Raw genomic sequence first — 16623 nt, 5'->3', positions numbered from 1 at the left:
GCTCTTCTTGTTGATTCGCCTTTGATATGTTTTGTCCTTCCTCTTTGGTGAACCTAAGTAATATCAACATACACGACTTAGGTAGCATAAAGTTCTCATTAGTGTTTAATTGAAATTCATAAAGTAGCGCGTGCACCTCTTGTTGTAGCTTCTTAGCTCGGCTACGTGTAATTGGTCCATCAAAGACTTGGGTTGGTGATGATATTGGTTGTACTTGAGTTGATATAGTATGACTTGGGGGTTGTAACGTATTGCTTAATGGCGTGGTCATATCAGCTCGTCTCTTGTATTTTTTTTCGCTTAGCCTCTTGAGACTTTACAAGAGACCCCATATTAAATGAGGCCCTATTTAATAGGGGTCTTTTGAGGGGTCTCTAAGGGGTTAACTGCAATAAAATGCAAGACACGAAGAGCCCGTCGTTACATAATTCTCCATACGCATTGTTTTTTAGCTGCATTTATGATTTAGGAAAAACTCAGAGTTGTAACATGCTGTTTCTATATTGTTTTTTGCAATTAGAAAACCTTTCCAATGTAGTACCATATCAGTACACGCCAATACGAAAATCCACCGTATCCGCGTACCCATCCCTAGGCGAGAGGGGATGGTGCCCTGGCACCAGCCACACGAGCGCCCTCACCTGCTCCTGCGACGCTCGTCGGCTCAGCAGCAGTCCTCCCCCACAAAAGCAGAGACGCGTCCGACGCCGCCACCAAAAGCACCTTCCCCAGCCACGCTCCGCCGCCATAGCCGCAGGAAAATATCAAATCGGAGCCGCGAAGCACAACAGAAATTTTTTTCCCTAGGGCTTGCACGCAAAACCCTCCTGAATTCCCCAATTCCGTGCCGTCCCTCGCTTCTTGTGGGCCACGAATCTAGGGTTTATGCATGGCTTCTGACCCTCCCGGAGATGGCACCAGTGGTGAGGAGACGGCGCCGGGCCCTGCCCCCGCCGTGGAGGCGCCGCCTGCTCCCGCCGTTCCGGCCAGGTCGCGCTGGGCCGCTGAGATCAAGGTCTACACCCGTAAGCACCCCCGCAAAAACCCTAAACCTCCTCCAGAATCAGCGGCTGACCCCGTTTCTGTTCCTTCCCCGGCTCCGAATCCCCTTTCTGAAACCTTATCCTCGATTCGCCGCTCCATCCACCGCACGGAGGCGGTGGACGCTGCGGCGCTGTCCGATCCGGCAGCGCCGGCCTCGGTTCCCACCCGGGCGCCGTCTGGGGAACGTGGCGCCGCCTCTGGGGATCCCTCGTCTGGGCTGAACCGGGTCGGCGGCGGTATTCCTAACGGCCACGGCGACGACCGGGCGGCCGCCGCTGCTGTGAAAGCTGAGAAAGCACGGAAACGCAGGTTAAGGAGTGAGCTGCGGCGCTGTCTGGCAGGAGAGCTCGACCAGGTCCGCGTGCTCTCCAGGCGACTGAAGGAGGCTGCCGAGGCCCTGGCGCAACAGGAGGCTTCTGAGCCCGTGCCTTTGCCTTTGATGGTGCTGCCAACACAGCAGCAGGTGGTGGATGCTGGGTATGTTCAGCACCAGTTCTTGGCTGGTGATATGGCGGTGCCCATGCCTACTCAGATTGCAGCTGCCGTTACTCCTGCCCGCTCGCTGCTGCATCGCAGACCACTAACCGTGTCAGTTGTTCATAATGAAGCCTTTGAGAAGGAGAAACGGACGCCGAAGGCCAATCAATTGTACCAAAATTCAGAGTTCTTGCTTGCCAAGGATAGGATTCCTCCCTCAGATTCACATGTGCGCAAGAAACCCAAGCACCACAAGAAGAAACATAGGTCCCTAGAATCTCGTGGCGCAGACTTTGATGCCGAGCGGCGCCTGTACTCTCATGCGTTCAAGAAGTCCTCATCACTTCTGAGCCGCTTAATGAAGCACAAGTTTGGGTGGGTGTTCAACAAGCCTGTTGATCCAGTCACACTTGGTTTGCATGATTATTTTACTATTATCAAGCACCCAATGGATCTTGGCACAATAAGGGGGCGGCTGAGCCGTGGGCAGTACAGGAACCCTAAGGAGTTTGCTGAGGATGTCCGTCTTACTTTCCATAATGCGATGACATATAATCCCAAGGGTCAGGATGTGCATTTCATGGCGGAGCAGTTGTTAGGAATCTTTGAGGCACAGTGGCCTGAGATTGAGGCTGAGGTTAACTACCTCGCATCATGTCCTCCATTGCCGAAGAAGTTTCCCCCGCCACCAATTGACCTGCGCTTCCTAGAGAGGTCAGATTCAATGAGACACCATGTGGCATTGGACACCAATTCAAGACCGATCAGTCATACTCCCACTTATACCCGAACTCCGTCAATGAAGAAACCAAGAGCAAAGGATCCAAATAAGAGGGACATGACAATAGATGAGAAGCGTAAGCTTAGTGAGAACCTCCAGAATTTGCCGCCGGTGAAGCTTGATGCTGTTGTGCAAGTCATTAAGAACAAGAACTTATCAGTTAAGCAACATGATGATGAGATAGAGGTTGAAATTGATAGCATGGATGCTGAGACACTTTGGGAGCTTGACAGGTTTGTGTCGAACTACAAGAAGAACCTGAGCAAGCAAAAGAGAAAGGCCGAGCGAGCGATGCTTGCCCGACAAGATGCAGAGTTGCGTGCACAGCACCCTATACAACAACCACAACCAGTATGAGCACTCTGTCATTTTTATCATTACTACCATTATTTTAAGCAAAACTATTTATAATCAATATATTCTTAAAACTACTGTTTTGTGCTTTGCAGACCCCAGTCCCCCAAGAACCTTTTGGTGAAAAATCTCCAAAACAAGTTGTGAAAGGTTATCCCTATTTTCTGCTTTATCTTAAAAGCACATGCACATTACAAGTAAGGTAATCAGTTTTGAATTTTATCACAAATAGATTCGCTGGAAGGCGAGCAACTGCCAGCATCTGCACCAGAACAAAATGGTGAGAATAGACAGAATGCGAGTAGTTCAAGCAATTCAAGCAGCTCCAGCAGTGGCTCAGGATCATCTTCTAGTGGTAATACATCTCTCAACTTCCCTTGTTGCTATTTAGCTCATAACTGCTACTTAAAGAACCTACTAGTCTGATCATGTAAAATTCTTTTGGCAGGCTCAGACAGTGATAGCTCCTCTTCAGATGGATCTGATGCTGGCAATTCATCTTGAGATATAGGTAAGTTTGAATATGAACATTTTGTATCTTTATGGTTGAACATATATAACTCCATACAAATACACTCATTTCAAAGAATATTGAAAGCAGCAAGTATTACTCATTGTTATGTGTGAACTTCTAGTTGCAGTATGGTTAACCACCATTCTGTATTCTTTTTTTACCAGTGCTTGTATAGTTGTGCCTGATTATACGGTTATATACGATATTAGAGATCTGACTTGTGTACCAGCAAAGTCTAATTGGATGCTGATATTATGAAATTTGCGTTTAGAAATTATAGAAGCACAAGATACCCCCCCCCTCTTCCCACACACAGACCTTGGTGCACTAAAATTTCATGATTTTGTGGTCCCACCATTGTCTTGATAGGTGCTTGTGTGCATGACTCTGGGAGGTCTATAAATAGGGATAGTTTTCTTTTTCTCAAAATGAGTTTAGTCTATTTATTAGGTTTCCACCTGATTTACGGAAATTTCCTATAAACATGATTTTTCTTTATTAGTTTTTTTGATAGTTTGAAGGGCAGGCCTGGTGCAGCGGTAGAGTCTACCGTCTGTAACCGGAAGGTCCCGGGTTCAAGCCCCAGCCTCTACATATTATGTGGGTAAGGCTTGGCGCTTAAAGATACCCTTCCCCAGACCCCACACAGTGCGGGAAGCCTACGGCACTGGGTACGCCCTTTAGTTTTTTTGATAGTTTCCTCAGGTGGCAAGAGGACCTCTATTTTAGAAGGTGGATCTGTATTTCATGGCTAAGCAATGAAAATAGGATCTGTTTCAGACATCTCGTTTTTACGCCTACCCTGATTTGTTGACATGGTCTCAGAGCCTTGTAAGTTTTAAACTCCATGAAGGCGAGCCTGACTGACTGATCAGTTGCGAATGATATGTTTGGCTGTAAGGCCTTTGCCCGTAGATTGTGTGTTCTACTAGTTCAAGACAATGCTTAACCTGTTCATTTTCCATTTGGCAAGTTTTATGTCTTCTGTTAGTAATTTGTGGTAGCACTTGAGCAAGCACCATGGGTGCCCTCTTGGCACTACTAACCTGGCTGTGCTATTTTTGTTGTGGTTATGGTGACAGATGCATGCCTTTTTCTTTTGAGACCAGTGCCATGGGGCCTTGGGCGCCTCCGTTCTGGTCAGCCCTGATGTTAACGTTTCTGCTAGATACCGTTCTTGTTTGGTAGACGAGAAACATTGTGTGGCTGGTGTTAAATGGTATGTAATGCCTGCTGCATTTGTTCACGCTGTAATTTGTTGCATTAGTAATGAAATTCGGGTTCATCCTATTATAGGAAAAAATAATACAGCCATGATTTCCTCCCATCCTGTATCAGTGTACTGCGGACTTGGCTTTTGAGCTTTGAATTGGCTAGAGTGTCTCCTCATGGACAACTCATTGACTTGGTGTACCCCCACCCATAACCTTGGTAGTAGTACCAGCTAACTCATTATATCATACGAAAGTACGAGAAATGTGAGTAATCCACTACATCATTAAACATACCCTCATTCTAGAGAACCATACAGGGGCTCTATTTATTCCTGTATAAACTGATATTTTGTTGATCTGGCATTATTTTGGAGATCCTTTATATGCTTCTATGGTAGTTGATCTATTTTTACGATTGGATCGTTGGTTGTTCCTGTAGTCTACATTGCTGGATGGGCAAATGCAGTGCTTTAAAGAGGGAGAGGGGGGCGATAATATGTTAAAAGACAGTTCTAATTATGCTGTGCAATAAAAACAATAATATGTTAACCAATAGTTCCCAATTATGCTGTGTAACAGAAGACTTGGTTTGTGTATATTTTTAAATGAAATCCTTCAGAAGTGAAAACTCGAGTCTGTAGTTTACTTGTAAGGAAGTTTTTGGGCACATGGATGGTCATTCCCATTCTTTGTTTGAGGTTTTGAGGTGTCTGTAGAACAGGTTCTTACTGTTTGCACGAAAGGAGGAAGATAATTTTCTTTTTGAGAACCTTTCAGATCCTTCCCATTTTTTGTGAATATTAAACTAAATCATGATGCCATGGCCTATTTAGTGAGAATGTTCCACTAATGTTCTGTTAGCTATTACAGTTACTTTTTCAAAAAAAAAATCTCCACAATTTTTAGATTTGCTAGTGCTTTTTTTGGGAAGCCATGTCCTCAAATCCTAGTGCAGTTGACAAAGATTCTTCTAAGTAGTTAGAAATTACATTTCAGAGCATAACAAATTGCATCAATTGCATGTTGCCCCTAATGTCACATTAACTGGGAGCTGGCTGATCCCTTCTATGGTCAAATAAGATACTGCAGACCTTCCAGCGATGTTGGATACGCCAACGTTTTGTCATTTGTGGAGATGGCATAATTAGCTAAACTCAAATGGAACAAAGTTTTCTGTTGTTTTTTTTTTGTACATCTTAGGCCCTGTTTGGCACACCTTCACTGGCTCCTGAAGCCATTTGGAGTAGTTTTGTGCCAAATGGGGGTAAAAACCAAACAGCTTCATCCAAGGACCCCCTTAAATTATGCTCCCAGGAAGGATATGTGGAAGGTGGAGCCGGAAATATTGGCTTTATCTGGCTTCACCTCTGCCTGGTGGACCCTGTATGGGGTTCTGAGAACATGTTTTAAAGAGCTCTGTATGTGGAGCTGTTTTGCCAAACGGTTTACCAGAACAGCGCCAAACTCCACTGATGGAGCTGAAGAACAAAAAAAGGGGCATCATTTTTGAATTGTTGAACTATTAGACCATTGCTAATGTTCTATGGAATATTTTCCCCAAGTAGATTACTTGAGCTTGTTCTACAATGTTTCTACTATTTTCCTGAGGTTTGTGTAATGTGGTTTACCTTGTTTTGGTTTGCAGGTTCAGAAGTTCTGTCGAGTAGGCAATAACTGCCTATTTGACGCGACAATAGCACCATAAGATTGTACATGCTTACCTTGTCTGGCTTAGGGAACCCCTGTAGTTTAAGTAGGTTTTGTATGTCGATTCACCCGCTGATGAAGGCAGTAACTTGTAGGTTTCGTGGTGTACCCGCCTAATAAGACTAGGCTTGTTGCTGACACCGTCCCTTGGTACACCGCACTTTTGCTAGGAGCCCTCTGGCTGGCCCAGACAGTACTAGCATGTACATTAGCGGCAGCTTGAACGCTGATTTTGTTTAGCTGTGTTGATTGCAGTATGTAGGAAGGCGACTGCTGTATGCATTTTTTTCTTACTTTTGTTTAACTTACGGATGAAAGCATTGGCAGGCCATACAACCCCTGATGGTGTTTAGTTTGCCACCATCTTTCTGTGGAGTACCAGTGACTGCGGAGGCTTCATCACCACACCATGCGCAAAAGTCTGTTCGATTGGCTGCTCTAAATTTGGGTCTTGGGTTTGCATAAAGTTTGTTGATGCACATGATGTTCCTCATCACGATCATTGATGGTCCATTGTTATGTTATGGAGTGATGAGGAATAGGTGGTTGTGTTGGGCACGAGCACGAGAGATGATGTGTAGCAGTTCGGACCTTTGGGTGGGTAGCAGTAGGTAGCCTCCCCTCCTTTCCCCTGGTCTGGTGATGATGGTTTGTTGGAGATGTGGCTATATGTGCGTATGATATGCCGTGGCTCCTTTTGAGCTGTTTGCTGGCTGGCGTCTTCCAGCGATGGATAATACGTGAAGGCTGGGCTGCGACGGCCTCCAGCATGCAGTCAGTTGAAGTGAAGTGTACGTGTGGATGTTCCGTCTGTTGGGTGTGCCTTCCTTTGGCACTGTACGTTTGGTTCGTCAGCTCAGGTGTCTGGTCTACGAGGAGCAATGTAGTAAAGGCAGCAGGCTGTTCGTATTGGTTATTTGGAAGTAGTAGGGTCAGCATAATGGAGGGGATCGAAGGGGCCAAAATAACTTAGGCTAAAACAACATAGTACCTCTGTTTTAAAATAGTATTATCTCTGTTCCCTAATATTTATTGCTCGATAGTTTATTTTTAACTAAAACGTGATAAATAAAAAAATAGATGGAGCAGTCGTTATAGCTCTATTTTCATGTCTATATTTATATGGATGATTATAAACCTAGACATATATAAAACATATACATTAATTATTGTATTAATTCAGTAAAAAATACAAGAAATTTTAATTTAGGACGGATAGAGCACTATTTAATTTTAAATAATAAGATATTTTGATCTTCTCAATTTCCTCTGTTACTCTTGCTTCCAAATAATTCCTCTGTATACGCACTGTCCCTCGCATGCGTTGCATTACGGCGGGAAACAGGAGGCTTGGCGTTGCGTCGCCTACACTGTGACACGAATGAAAAATGTGCAAGCAAAATGCAAAGCGTCCAGAATCGTGGACATGCCTCTGCACAAACAAGTTTTGGCTGCCTGATGGGATTATGCGGGCTGGCGGTGTGGAAATCCGGCAACATAAACACACACTGTAGCAGTAGAGCATGGCAAAATCACTACACACATGTAATAGGCCGGTCTGCCTGCGGTGACCAGCCAAGGTTCCAAAAGCCCCCCCCCCCCCCCCCCATCCCACAGGTGATGCGCATTATGGTGCATGGACGTTGAGTGCTGACTCCTGTCGTCCAACTCGTACCGTATGGACCATGGACGCTAGTCACGACTCATGGAACACGCTACTCGCCGTCCCCATTCAACTCCTAAACTCCAATTCTCCGAACCGTAAACTAACCCTAGCGGCTAGCATGATATCGTCACATCAGCCGCCGTCTTTGCCCACGGCCGGTTTGCTAGCATGATATGCAGTGTACTACAGTCTACAGCAAGCATACTTTTATTCTGTTGTGGCTCTAGCTGATTTACTTTGTTCTGGCTAGCTCGCGAGCTTAGGGTCTGTTTGGTTGGGCTGCGGCTGTGAAAAAAGTTGCTGTGGGCTGTGAGCTGTGGAAAAAGCTGCTGTAGGCTGTAAGCTGTTGAAAAGCTAAAAACCGTTTGGTGGAAACCACTAAAAGTCGTTAAAAATTCTTCGATATATGTTTTCATAGTTCCATCCGAAAAGCCACTAAAAGCAGGTCCAGGGGTGCTTTCAGATTTGCACTACGAGAAAGTCGGCTTTTAGAAAAAGCTGCTTCCTAGATCCAGCCCTTTGGTTGGCTTTTGACTTTTAGGGGGGCAAAAGCCAAAGCCAAAAGTCAAACCAAACACACCCTTAACAGGTCTGGCGGCTCAGAGCTATGTAACGAGCCGAGCCCAACATCCTTTGTAACTCATTACTTTAACAATCCAAGCCGAGTCGAACCAATCTAATTCATTACATTATCAATCCAAAGCGAGCCGAGCCGAGCTCTAACGACCATAATACATCCTCCTGCTTGCAGCCTGCTTCATGCCTCAATCATTTGGGCCACGCCGTTGCTATCGCACGCACCAGCATCATCATATTTCCCAATAAAAAATAATAATAATAATAATAATAATAATAATAATAATAATAATAATAATAATAATAATAATAATAATAATAATAATAATAATAATAATAATAATAATAATAATAATAATAATAATAATAATAGGGCATCGTCATATATTAGGTTTTCTGTACTCGCTTTAACTGACTTGGTTTATTTATTTCACAACCACCGAAAAAAAATAAAACGAGCGACTCATGACAGCAGGCAGCACCACCAATAATGGCAACGGCCTGACTCACGACGCCCGGGGTTTCCAGAGCCCGTTCGGTTGTACCGGAATAAGTCAGAATCCATTCCAGCTCATCTAAATCTATATAAATTAGAGAAATAATCTGGCTATGAATTAATCCGGTGCTCTAATCCGGAACAAACGAACAGTTGGACCGACACGATCGGTTTGGACGGACGCGGCTTCCGTTCCGTTCCGTGCTGGCTGCCGACTCCTCTCACACAGTCCACTGCGCGTATTATGCAGGAACGAACCGGATGCTCGGATTCGACGCGTAATATCTCACATGGGGGGACTAGTTCTTTCTCTCTATTTTTTTAATGTGTGTGTATTTGTTACGTGGCTGACTCGGTGGACTGATGGGCCATGTGTTACGGAAGAATGCATGGTAGCGGTAGCGGGGAGAAACCGCCTCACCCGAAAATTTTCAACCAACAGAACATGAGCTTGAGTTATAGATTCTTTCCATGAGTTCCACCAGGATAACTCGGCGATTGATTTGGACAATTTTCACCAAAGCGATTAACAGATTAAGAAATAAAAGTTTCGGGATGATAAAAGCCAACTCCCTTGGATTGATAATTCAAGCAAGAGATCTCTTGGATTGACAACTAAATCTAGACTTTAGGAGATGTAAAATCCTAGGGTCATCTTGGAATCGGTAGGCTATCTAATACAGATCTAGATGACGTAGAGTCGAACAGAGATGAAGACGGATATGTGCAAATCTAAAACTAGACTATGTTACATCTACTCCTACAGCAGTAAATAAAGTAATTTGTTTGATTGGAATGAGCTCTAGGGTTCTTATCGACCGTACCCCTTTATATATATATATATATAGGAGAGATCTAGACTCGTCACTAGACGATAGGCACCAGATCTCACTGATTAAATGGATAACCACGCATGAGATAAAGATAATCGTCCGAGTCAATCTCATCGCGAGTACACGGTCCGTTCGCGACTTTTAGTGTTCAACGCCACTAAACATGAATATGAAGAAGACTGTTGCTGTTGTGACTGCCGCTACTTTGCAGTCGAAGCTAGCGAGTCAAATTCGTGGCCAACCGTACTAGCCAGTTTAGTTGGTTGAATTCAGTGTTGACAAGGCACCGAGTGCATTGTTACCGGAACTCGACCGTACTAGTTTAATCGGCGTCTTGACATTTTTTAATTAAGGAACAGAAAGTTTCCGGCCTCGTCCTCGTTCTAGAAAGCCACCAAAATTTAGTTCTATGTCTTCATTTTATCTTTAAAAAAAATTAAAAATATATCAAAACTTTAATTCACTCTTCTTTTTAGGGTAATGTACAATCCTATTTAATACAGAATCTTTTGAGAGATCTTTAGAGTTAAAGAAAAAAATAATCAAGAGACCGTCACTTCGTGAATAGCATATCTTTGACACAACTTTTTATACGTAAAGGACTAATATATGTACAACTCAATTAATACCCGTCACTTGAGCTATCTTTAGAGATAATTCATTTATGATTTAGAGACCATTCGGTTATATGAATGTAGACTCTTAGTTATCTTTTCTGTTTGGAAAATCGATGAAGGAGCTCTGGGCCCGAGATTAGTGTCTGGTCCAATTTGTCCCTTTGGCAATAATATGCACAAAAGAGTTAGTGCTTGTTTTATTGAAGACCCATCATTTCTATATAAAATATAACCACAGAGCCCAACAAATGGCCGATAAACCCACTATTACTTGCTTCCTAATCAGCTTATCAAACCTCAATAGCCAAGAACAATCTAGCTATATATTAATAAAAAATAAGATGTCGAATCGATTCATTTTAGCCACAAAAGATATATTTTGTGTCCTCTTTCCATCCACTTTTTAACAGGTTGTGCTTTGTAAGTATTGCCTCTCTCTTTAAGTACCAAAGAAAAAGGTTAACCTTTAAAGTATTTTTAGCCTTCTAAAATACCGACTTTCTCAAGATCCTCTCTTTTTTCATGATATCTATATACAAAGACCATGTCTCATCCCCCCTCTTAAATTCCAAATGGAATTATCCTTATTTTCAGCCAGGTTGACGAATAGAACTAAGAGACCAAATTAAGATAATATTGTAGCTTTTTCCCAACTATTGCTCTTCTAAAAGGGACGTTAACAGGAGAGATACTTAGGGGGTGTTTGAATGCACTAGAGCTTATTAGTGACTAAAATTAGTTGAGACATCCAAACACCTTAGCTAATAGTTATATTTTTGGTAAATTAGTTAATAGTTAGATAACTATTTATTAGGTAGCTAATTCCACTACCAATTTTAGGCAACTAACTATTAGTTCTAGTACATTCAAACACTATGTACCGTGCCATTCTTCCATTTTTACTATACTGTACAATGCCGAAATTGGTGTGCTAGGTGTCTTCCCAAAATCTTACTTTGGATTTTACTATTGACAGCAAATCTTCCTTTTGAAGAAAAAATGTCCTTCCATCCATGAGCCCCGCACAGGACTATGAGTTGCCCGATCTTTTAACTACTTGAAAAATAGTCTTGTTTTTTCGGGTTATTTTTTAAAGTGAAACATTGCCAAAGACCTTCATTTTGCAGCTTAAATAACCACTTAGTTAACAAGAGTTTTGTACCTCCAAATCTAAAATGCCTAGCCCACCAATATCTCTATGTTTGCACAAGATGTTCCACCGCGTGTAAGTTTATACTTTTTCTTGTGATCATTACATTGCCAAAAGAATCTACATCGTTAGTTGTTTAGTTTCTTAGTTGCTCCTTTAGAAATAGAGAAGAAATGCATCACATACATTGGTAAGCTAGACAGAACTGAGTTTACCAACACTAGTCTTTCTCCGTGGGATAAAAACTTGCCCTTCCAGCTACTAAGCTTCTTTTGGATCCTTTCCTCAAACACTCCAATCCTTGTTTGACAAATTTTGGTACCGCAATGGAATTCCAAGATATACCAGAAATAAAGAGTACATTTCTACAAACTCATTAAAGTTTAATAATACAACTAACTGCTGGCTGTAAGGATCTCTACATCCTACCATTTAGTCTATCCATATAATAGTTAGCTCTTCACTATTAATACAGGACCCCACTTATCTCTCTCACAAAGCTTCTTGGTTTTTGGGTCTAAGCCGACTATAAGTTTACAATTTGATTCTTCTCTCTCCCCTCCACCTCGACATTTAGCCAACTTATAGCCTTTTATTATACTTGCTCTTCCTCTAATCTTGCCAAACTCAAACAAATTATTTCAGTTTTATGAAAACAACTTTTAGTCCTAACAACTTTTTGAAAGCACCTAATAATATCTTTAAGTTGTTAGCACCCTCAAGGCAGTCTTCCATGAAAACTGTAGTATAGTTTTCATCGTGGAAGATGGAAAGACCACCCACTAGATTAGGCACTAGACCCTTGAATTGGTCGTTGATCTTAGCTCTAGAAACTAGAAGGGCCAACATATCATCAACTAGGCTAAACAAAACTATAAAAATGAGACCCCCCGTCCGAGTCTGTATCTAGTCTAGAAGTGATGGCCAATTTCCTCATTCACTTTAACCCCTAGGATACCTGGGTTGACCACTCCCTCAATCCACTTACACCAAAGGGGTGAGGTACGTTTCATTCTAAGAGTTTGCTGTAGGAAACCCCAATTTACATCATCGTAAGCCTTCTCAAAATCTAGTGAAAGGAACGCAGCTGCCTAAGAAGTGGGTGAATTAGGACTTCTGTTTTCTCACTAAACTAGGTCTCTATTTTAATCTCTTAAACAAACCTATGCAAATAACCAAACACGCTTGTGCAACTAAGGTTTTATCTAAGTGTTGCTACCTCTACTGCAAAAGGAGTTTTGTAACCTAAGTTCCAATCCTACCAACTAGTCTTTATTCTAAACTAAGAATGGTAACGATAACAACTTAAGTAAACAATAAATGTGGAAGCTTCAAGAGAGGTAGAGATATAAACTCTCGTTGATGCACTGGTATCTTTACCGAGGTATCTAGAACCTCCTAAAGTTCTAACTAATCCTCGTTGGTGCCCCTACATAAAGGGTAATGCCATGTGACATTGGGAAGAAAACTTTTATGGAATCATGCATGTTGAACCATTCCAATACCTTTTTAATGTACGTACTTTTGTTGAATTCAATTAGCCATTTTGATCTATCTCTATAATATTAATGTCCAAAATTTGAGTTTTTGTATCTCTCAAATCTTTCATATAGAAATTATTTCTTAATGAATACTTGACATATTGTAATATAGGAATATCAATCCTGATCAACTATATGTAATCTATATATAGGACTAGAAATAATACATTCACACTTTAACTAATCTTCTCGTAAACATAACGTTCTTCATTCTTGATAAAGCCAAACCTTTTGACTTCATAAAAAATGAAAATTCCAACTTCAAGATGCTTTCTTAAATCTATAGATAGACTTCTAAAGTTTGCATATTTCCCAATATTTTTTGGATTGATAAAACCCTAAGGTTTTGTGTCATGTACACATCCTCACTTACATTCAGGAAAGTTGTTTTGACAACAGTTTGCCAAATTTCATAAACAAAATGGGCAACAATTGCTAAGAGGATCTTAATAGACTTTAGCATAATGATGGGTGAAAAGATTTCATCATAATCAACACATTGAACCTGCTTGAAACCTATCACTACTAATCATGCCTTATGGATGTGAAAATTTCCATCCATGTTTATCTTTTCCTTTAAAATCCATTTATAGGTAATGGTTTGAATACCATCTAGTGTATCAACCAAGTTCCAAATTTGATTCTCATTCATGGATTCTATTTGGACGTCATGGCTCCAAGGCATTTCTCATAGTTTAGTCCCATCACTGCTTCTACATAGTTTGAGGGCTCATCATTGTTCAACAATAATATGTAACATGACACCGTGATTAAGAGCAATAGCCTACCAATATCATGACATGCCATCTTTGACGTCGATAATTGGTTGTATAACATCGCATACTTCCTATGGAGGATCGGTAATGAAACATTTTCATGTGTTTCTCAAATTTCTTCAAGTTGCACCTTTCTCCCACTAACTCATTTTGAGAGAAACTTTCTTTAAAATACACCATTCCAGGCAACAAACACTTTGCCTTCTTCCTAGTTATAGAAATTATTTCCTTTGGTTTTCCTAGGATCTCCTACAAATAAGCGCTTATTAGATTTGGGATGGAGTTTTCAGACATCAAACATTTCACATAAGCTTCACAACCCCATATATTAAGGAAAGACAGTCCAAGACATTTCCAGTCCATATCTCATATGATGTCTTATTGATAGTTGTCTAGAGGGACGGGGGTGAATAGGCAACACCTGAATATTTAACACTTAACAAAAACTTGATCCCAAATTAGAGGTTAGCTCAATATGATCAACACAAAGTAGATGAGAATACTAGGGAAGTACTCTTGGACTTGTTGCTCTTATGAATGTAGAGATTACTTTGGGAGCAACTCTAGGATATAAATCAAAGTCTAATTAAGAGAGCTAATAGAGGGAGAGAGACAAGAACAAATCACAAGACAAAGTAAAGAATACAATAGACACACAATTTGTTTTATTGAGGTTTGGTTTCGAAGAACCTACGTCCCCGTTGAGATGTCTCAAAGGACAAGGTCTCTCTCGACCTTCTCAAGTGATCCATCGATCAAACTTGACCCCTCAGATCCACTAACTAGAGACAGTCTCCGCAGGGCACTCCATAAAATATGAAGTCTCTTGCTAGCTTTTACAATAGAGTATCATCACAAATCAAGAGCAAGAACGAAGCAACAACACCAAGAAAACAGATCGCTCAAGTACACTCTCACTAAGAACACTATCTTAGCTCAAATGCAGTGCTTGAGTCGGAGAAGAGAGTAGAACAGAGCGAGAGAGAGCGAGACCGCGGTAGGGGGAGAGAAAATAGGATAGGGTTTATGTCCCAAAAACCACGACTTTTATATATGGTCGATTCGAAGCGATCAACCATGGTCATTAGATCGAGATCTAATAGCTGACAGTAAGACAGAGGTGTACCCGTATGTAGAATTGAAAAGGTTAAGTTTTGTTTTGTGTAGAAAACTACTAGTCACGTCTTTGTTTAGATCAATCGTGGTGTTTGGTTGGAGGTAAGGAAATATGGACCATTTTTAAGTTAATTACAGATTAAAAATAAAAATAAATAAGACCAACTAGACACAATGTTAGAAACTTAGAATATGAGAAGAATTGCATTAGCGAGGGACATTTCCTAAATTTCTTACTAGCGAGAGGCATTTTCTAAGTTGTTAAGTTAAAAAGTGATATTGAACGAATTTCCTCATGAATGACGGACTCATTGATGAGTCAGACCATCTCATGGCACACTTTTTCGTAGTTGTCAATCTAACAATTAGTTATTAGCTGCTCTACTTATTAGTTGTATTAGCTAACAATTAATTAATAACTAAATATTAGCTAGGTGATAGCTAAGATATTAGCTAAAAATATAAAAGATCTCTTGATCTAAACTTTAACAACTAGTAAATATCAGTCGTAGGGTCCATACATGTTTTCGGTAGTACATTTTTTATCGAATTTTATTTCTCTATGAGGGCTAGTTTAAAACTTAAATCTCTATGGTGTTAGAGGGGAATGAAGGGTTCATTTTCCTCCAATCTAGGATAAGATTTAATAATTTCTCTATAATTTCTCTTTAATTTTGAAGGGAATTTAAGTTTCTAAACTAGACTCAACGTGATATAGTGTCATCTCTCATAGCGGTTGTTTTTGTTTCCTTATCTGGTTGGGACGAAAGATCTCTAAATTCAACGCATTAATGGACTGTGCGTCGAAAAACCCTGCGAGTCAACTTTTTCCCTTAGGAAGCTTACATGAACTAACAAAGTTTATATTTTTTTTAAAAAAATCCATACATATTCTTTCCACCCTACTCCGATTATATACAAAATTTTAAGTTCAAATTATTGAACATGTATGTAATTGGAGTAGGGCTGAAAGAATATGTAATTTATAGATATTAAATAAATTAGTTAAATAAACTAATGTAACATTGCACAAATAAAGTGATAGATAAAAAAACTACTAGTCGGTTACTCGTGCGTTGCGACGGCTCACAACAATACCCATGTAAATTATCCACAAAAAAGATCTCAATATTTTTTATAATTGTCTCCGCTCTTCGCATAATATTTTTTTATAAACGCACGGGTACCATAGGCAGCAAATCAGAGACCCCCATCCCTCGCCTTCCCCACTTCCAAGGTTTCATAGAGCAGAAGGGGAAGGTAAGAGACGGACATACCTGTTCGTTGCTAGAGAAGAACACGACGAAGACCTAGGCATCTGGAGGCGACATAGGTAGTATAATGCTAGATATATAGGGAGAGAGCACGCAAGCGGATATAGAAGGCCCAGCCTGAGCAGCTCCAAACCGAGAGGCTCCCGCACCAGACGTCAATCCGAGAAGGGCGAGAGAATACGAGTGTCTTCCCAGCTCTAGACCCGCCGAAGCGACATAACACCATCACCAACTCCGTAGCATATGCCGACTGCTTCAACGCTACGGGCCTTGGTTGTCCAATATCTCAAACCTGGACTCCTCATCGCCAAGATAACCTAAGTGTGGCAGGCGCCACCATGTCCTCCTCGAAGGCACGCACGGAGAAAGGTCAGGAGCATGACCGACTCGCCCCGTACCCGCGTCGACGAGCGTCGGTCGGCTCGCGGCTGCTACCGTGGGCGGGGCAGCAGGTTGGGGAGGAAGAACAGGGCGAAGGCCGGGAAGA

At 41.4% G+C, this 16623-nt stretch overlaps 1 protein-coding gene across 3 annotated transcripts; it reads left to right on the top strand.

Moving 5' to 3' along the window:
* Positions 1-548: 548 nt before the first annotated feature.
* Positions 549-7179, top strand: LOC103654735 (transcription factor GTE4). 3 transcript variants are annotated; one of them, XR_566301.4, is made up of 6 exons: positions 553-2653; positions 2752-2806; positions 2889-3011; positions 3105-3167; positions 4253-4389; positions 6030-6805. XR_566301.4 is itself a non-coding variant. In XM_008681561.4 (5 exons), exons 1-4 carry the CDS (start codon positions 890-892, stop codon positions 3158-3160), a joined length of 1998 nt encoding a protein of 665 aa, XP_008679783.1. In that variant the 5' UTR covers positions 549-889; the 3' UTR covers positions 3161-3167; positions 6030-6805. The 3 variants fall into 3 exon arrangements, 2 of the variants coding, with proteins under 2 accessions (XP_008679783.1, XP_008679784.1); XM_008681561.4 differs by lacking the exon at positions 4253-4389 and having other exon boundaries at positions 549-2653; XM_008681562.4 differs by lacking the exon at positions 4253-4389 and having other exon boundaries at positions 581-2653; positions 6419-7179.
* The last annotated feature ends 9444 nt before the right edge of the window (positions 7180-16623 follow it).

The sequence above is a fragment of the Zea mays genome, chromosome 4 (assembly GCF_902167145.1).
Source record: "Zea mays cultivar B73 chromosome 4, Zm-B73-REFERENCE-NAM-5.0, whole genome shotgun sequence".
In the NCBI taxonomy this organism is placed as follows: Eukaryota; Viridiplantae; Streptophyta; class Magnoliopsida; order Poales; family Poaceae; genus Zea; species Zea mays.
Note: the sequence above shows the minus strand (reverse complement) of the source record. Positions and strands in the feature narration are given on the sequence as shown.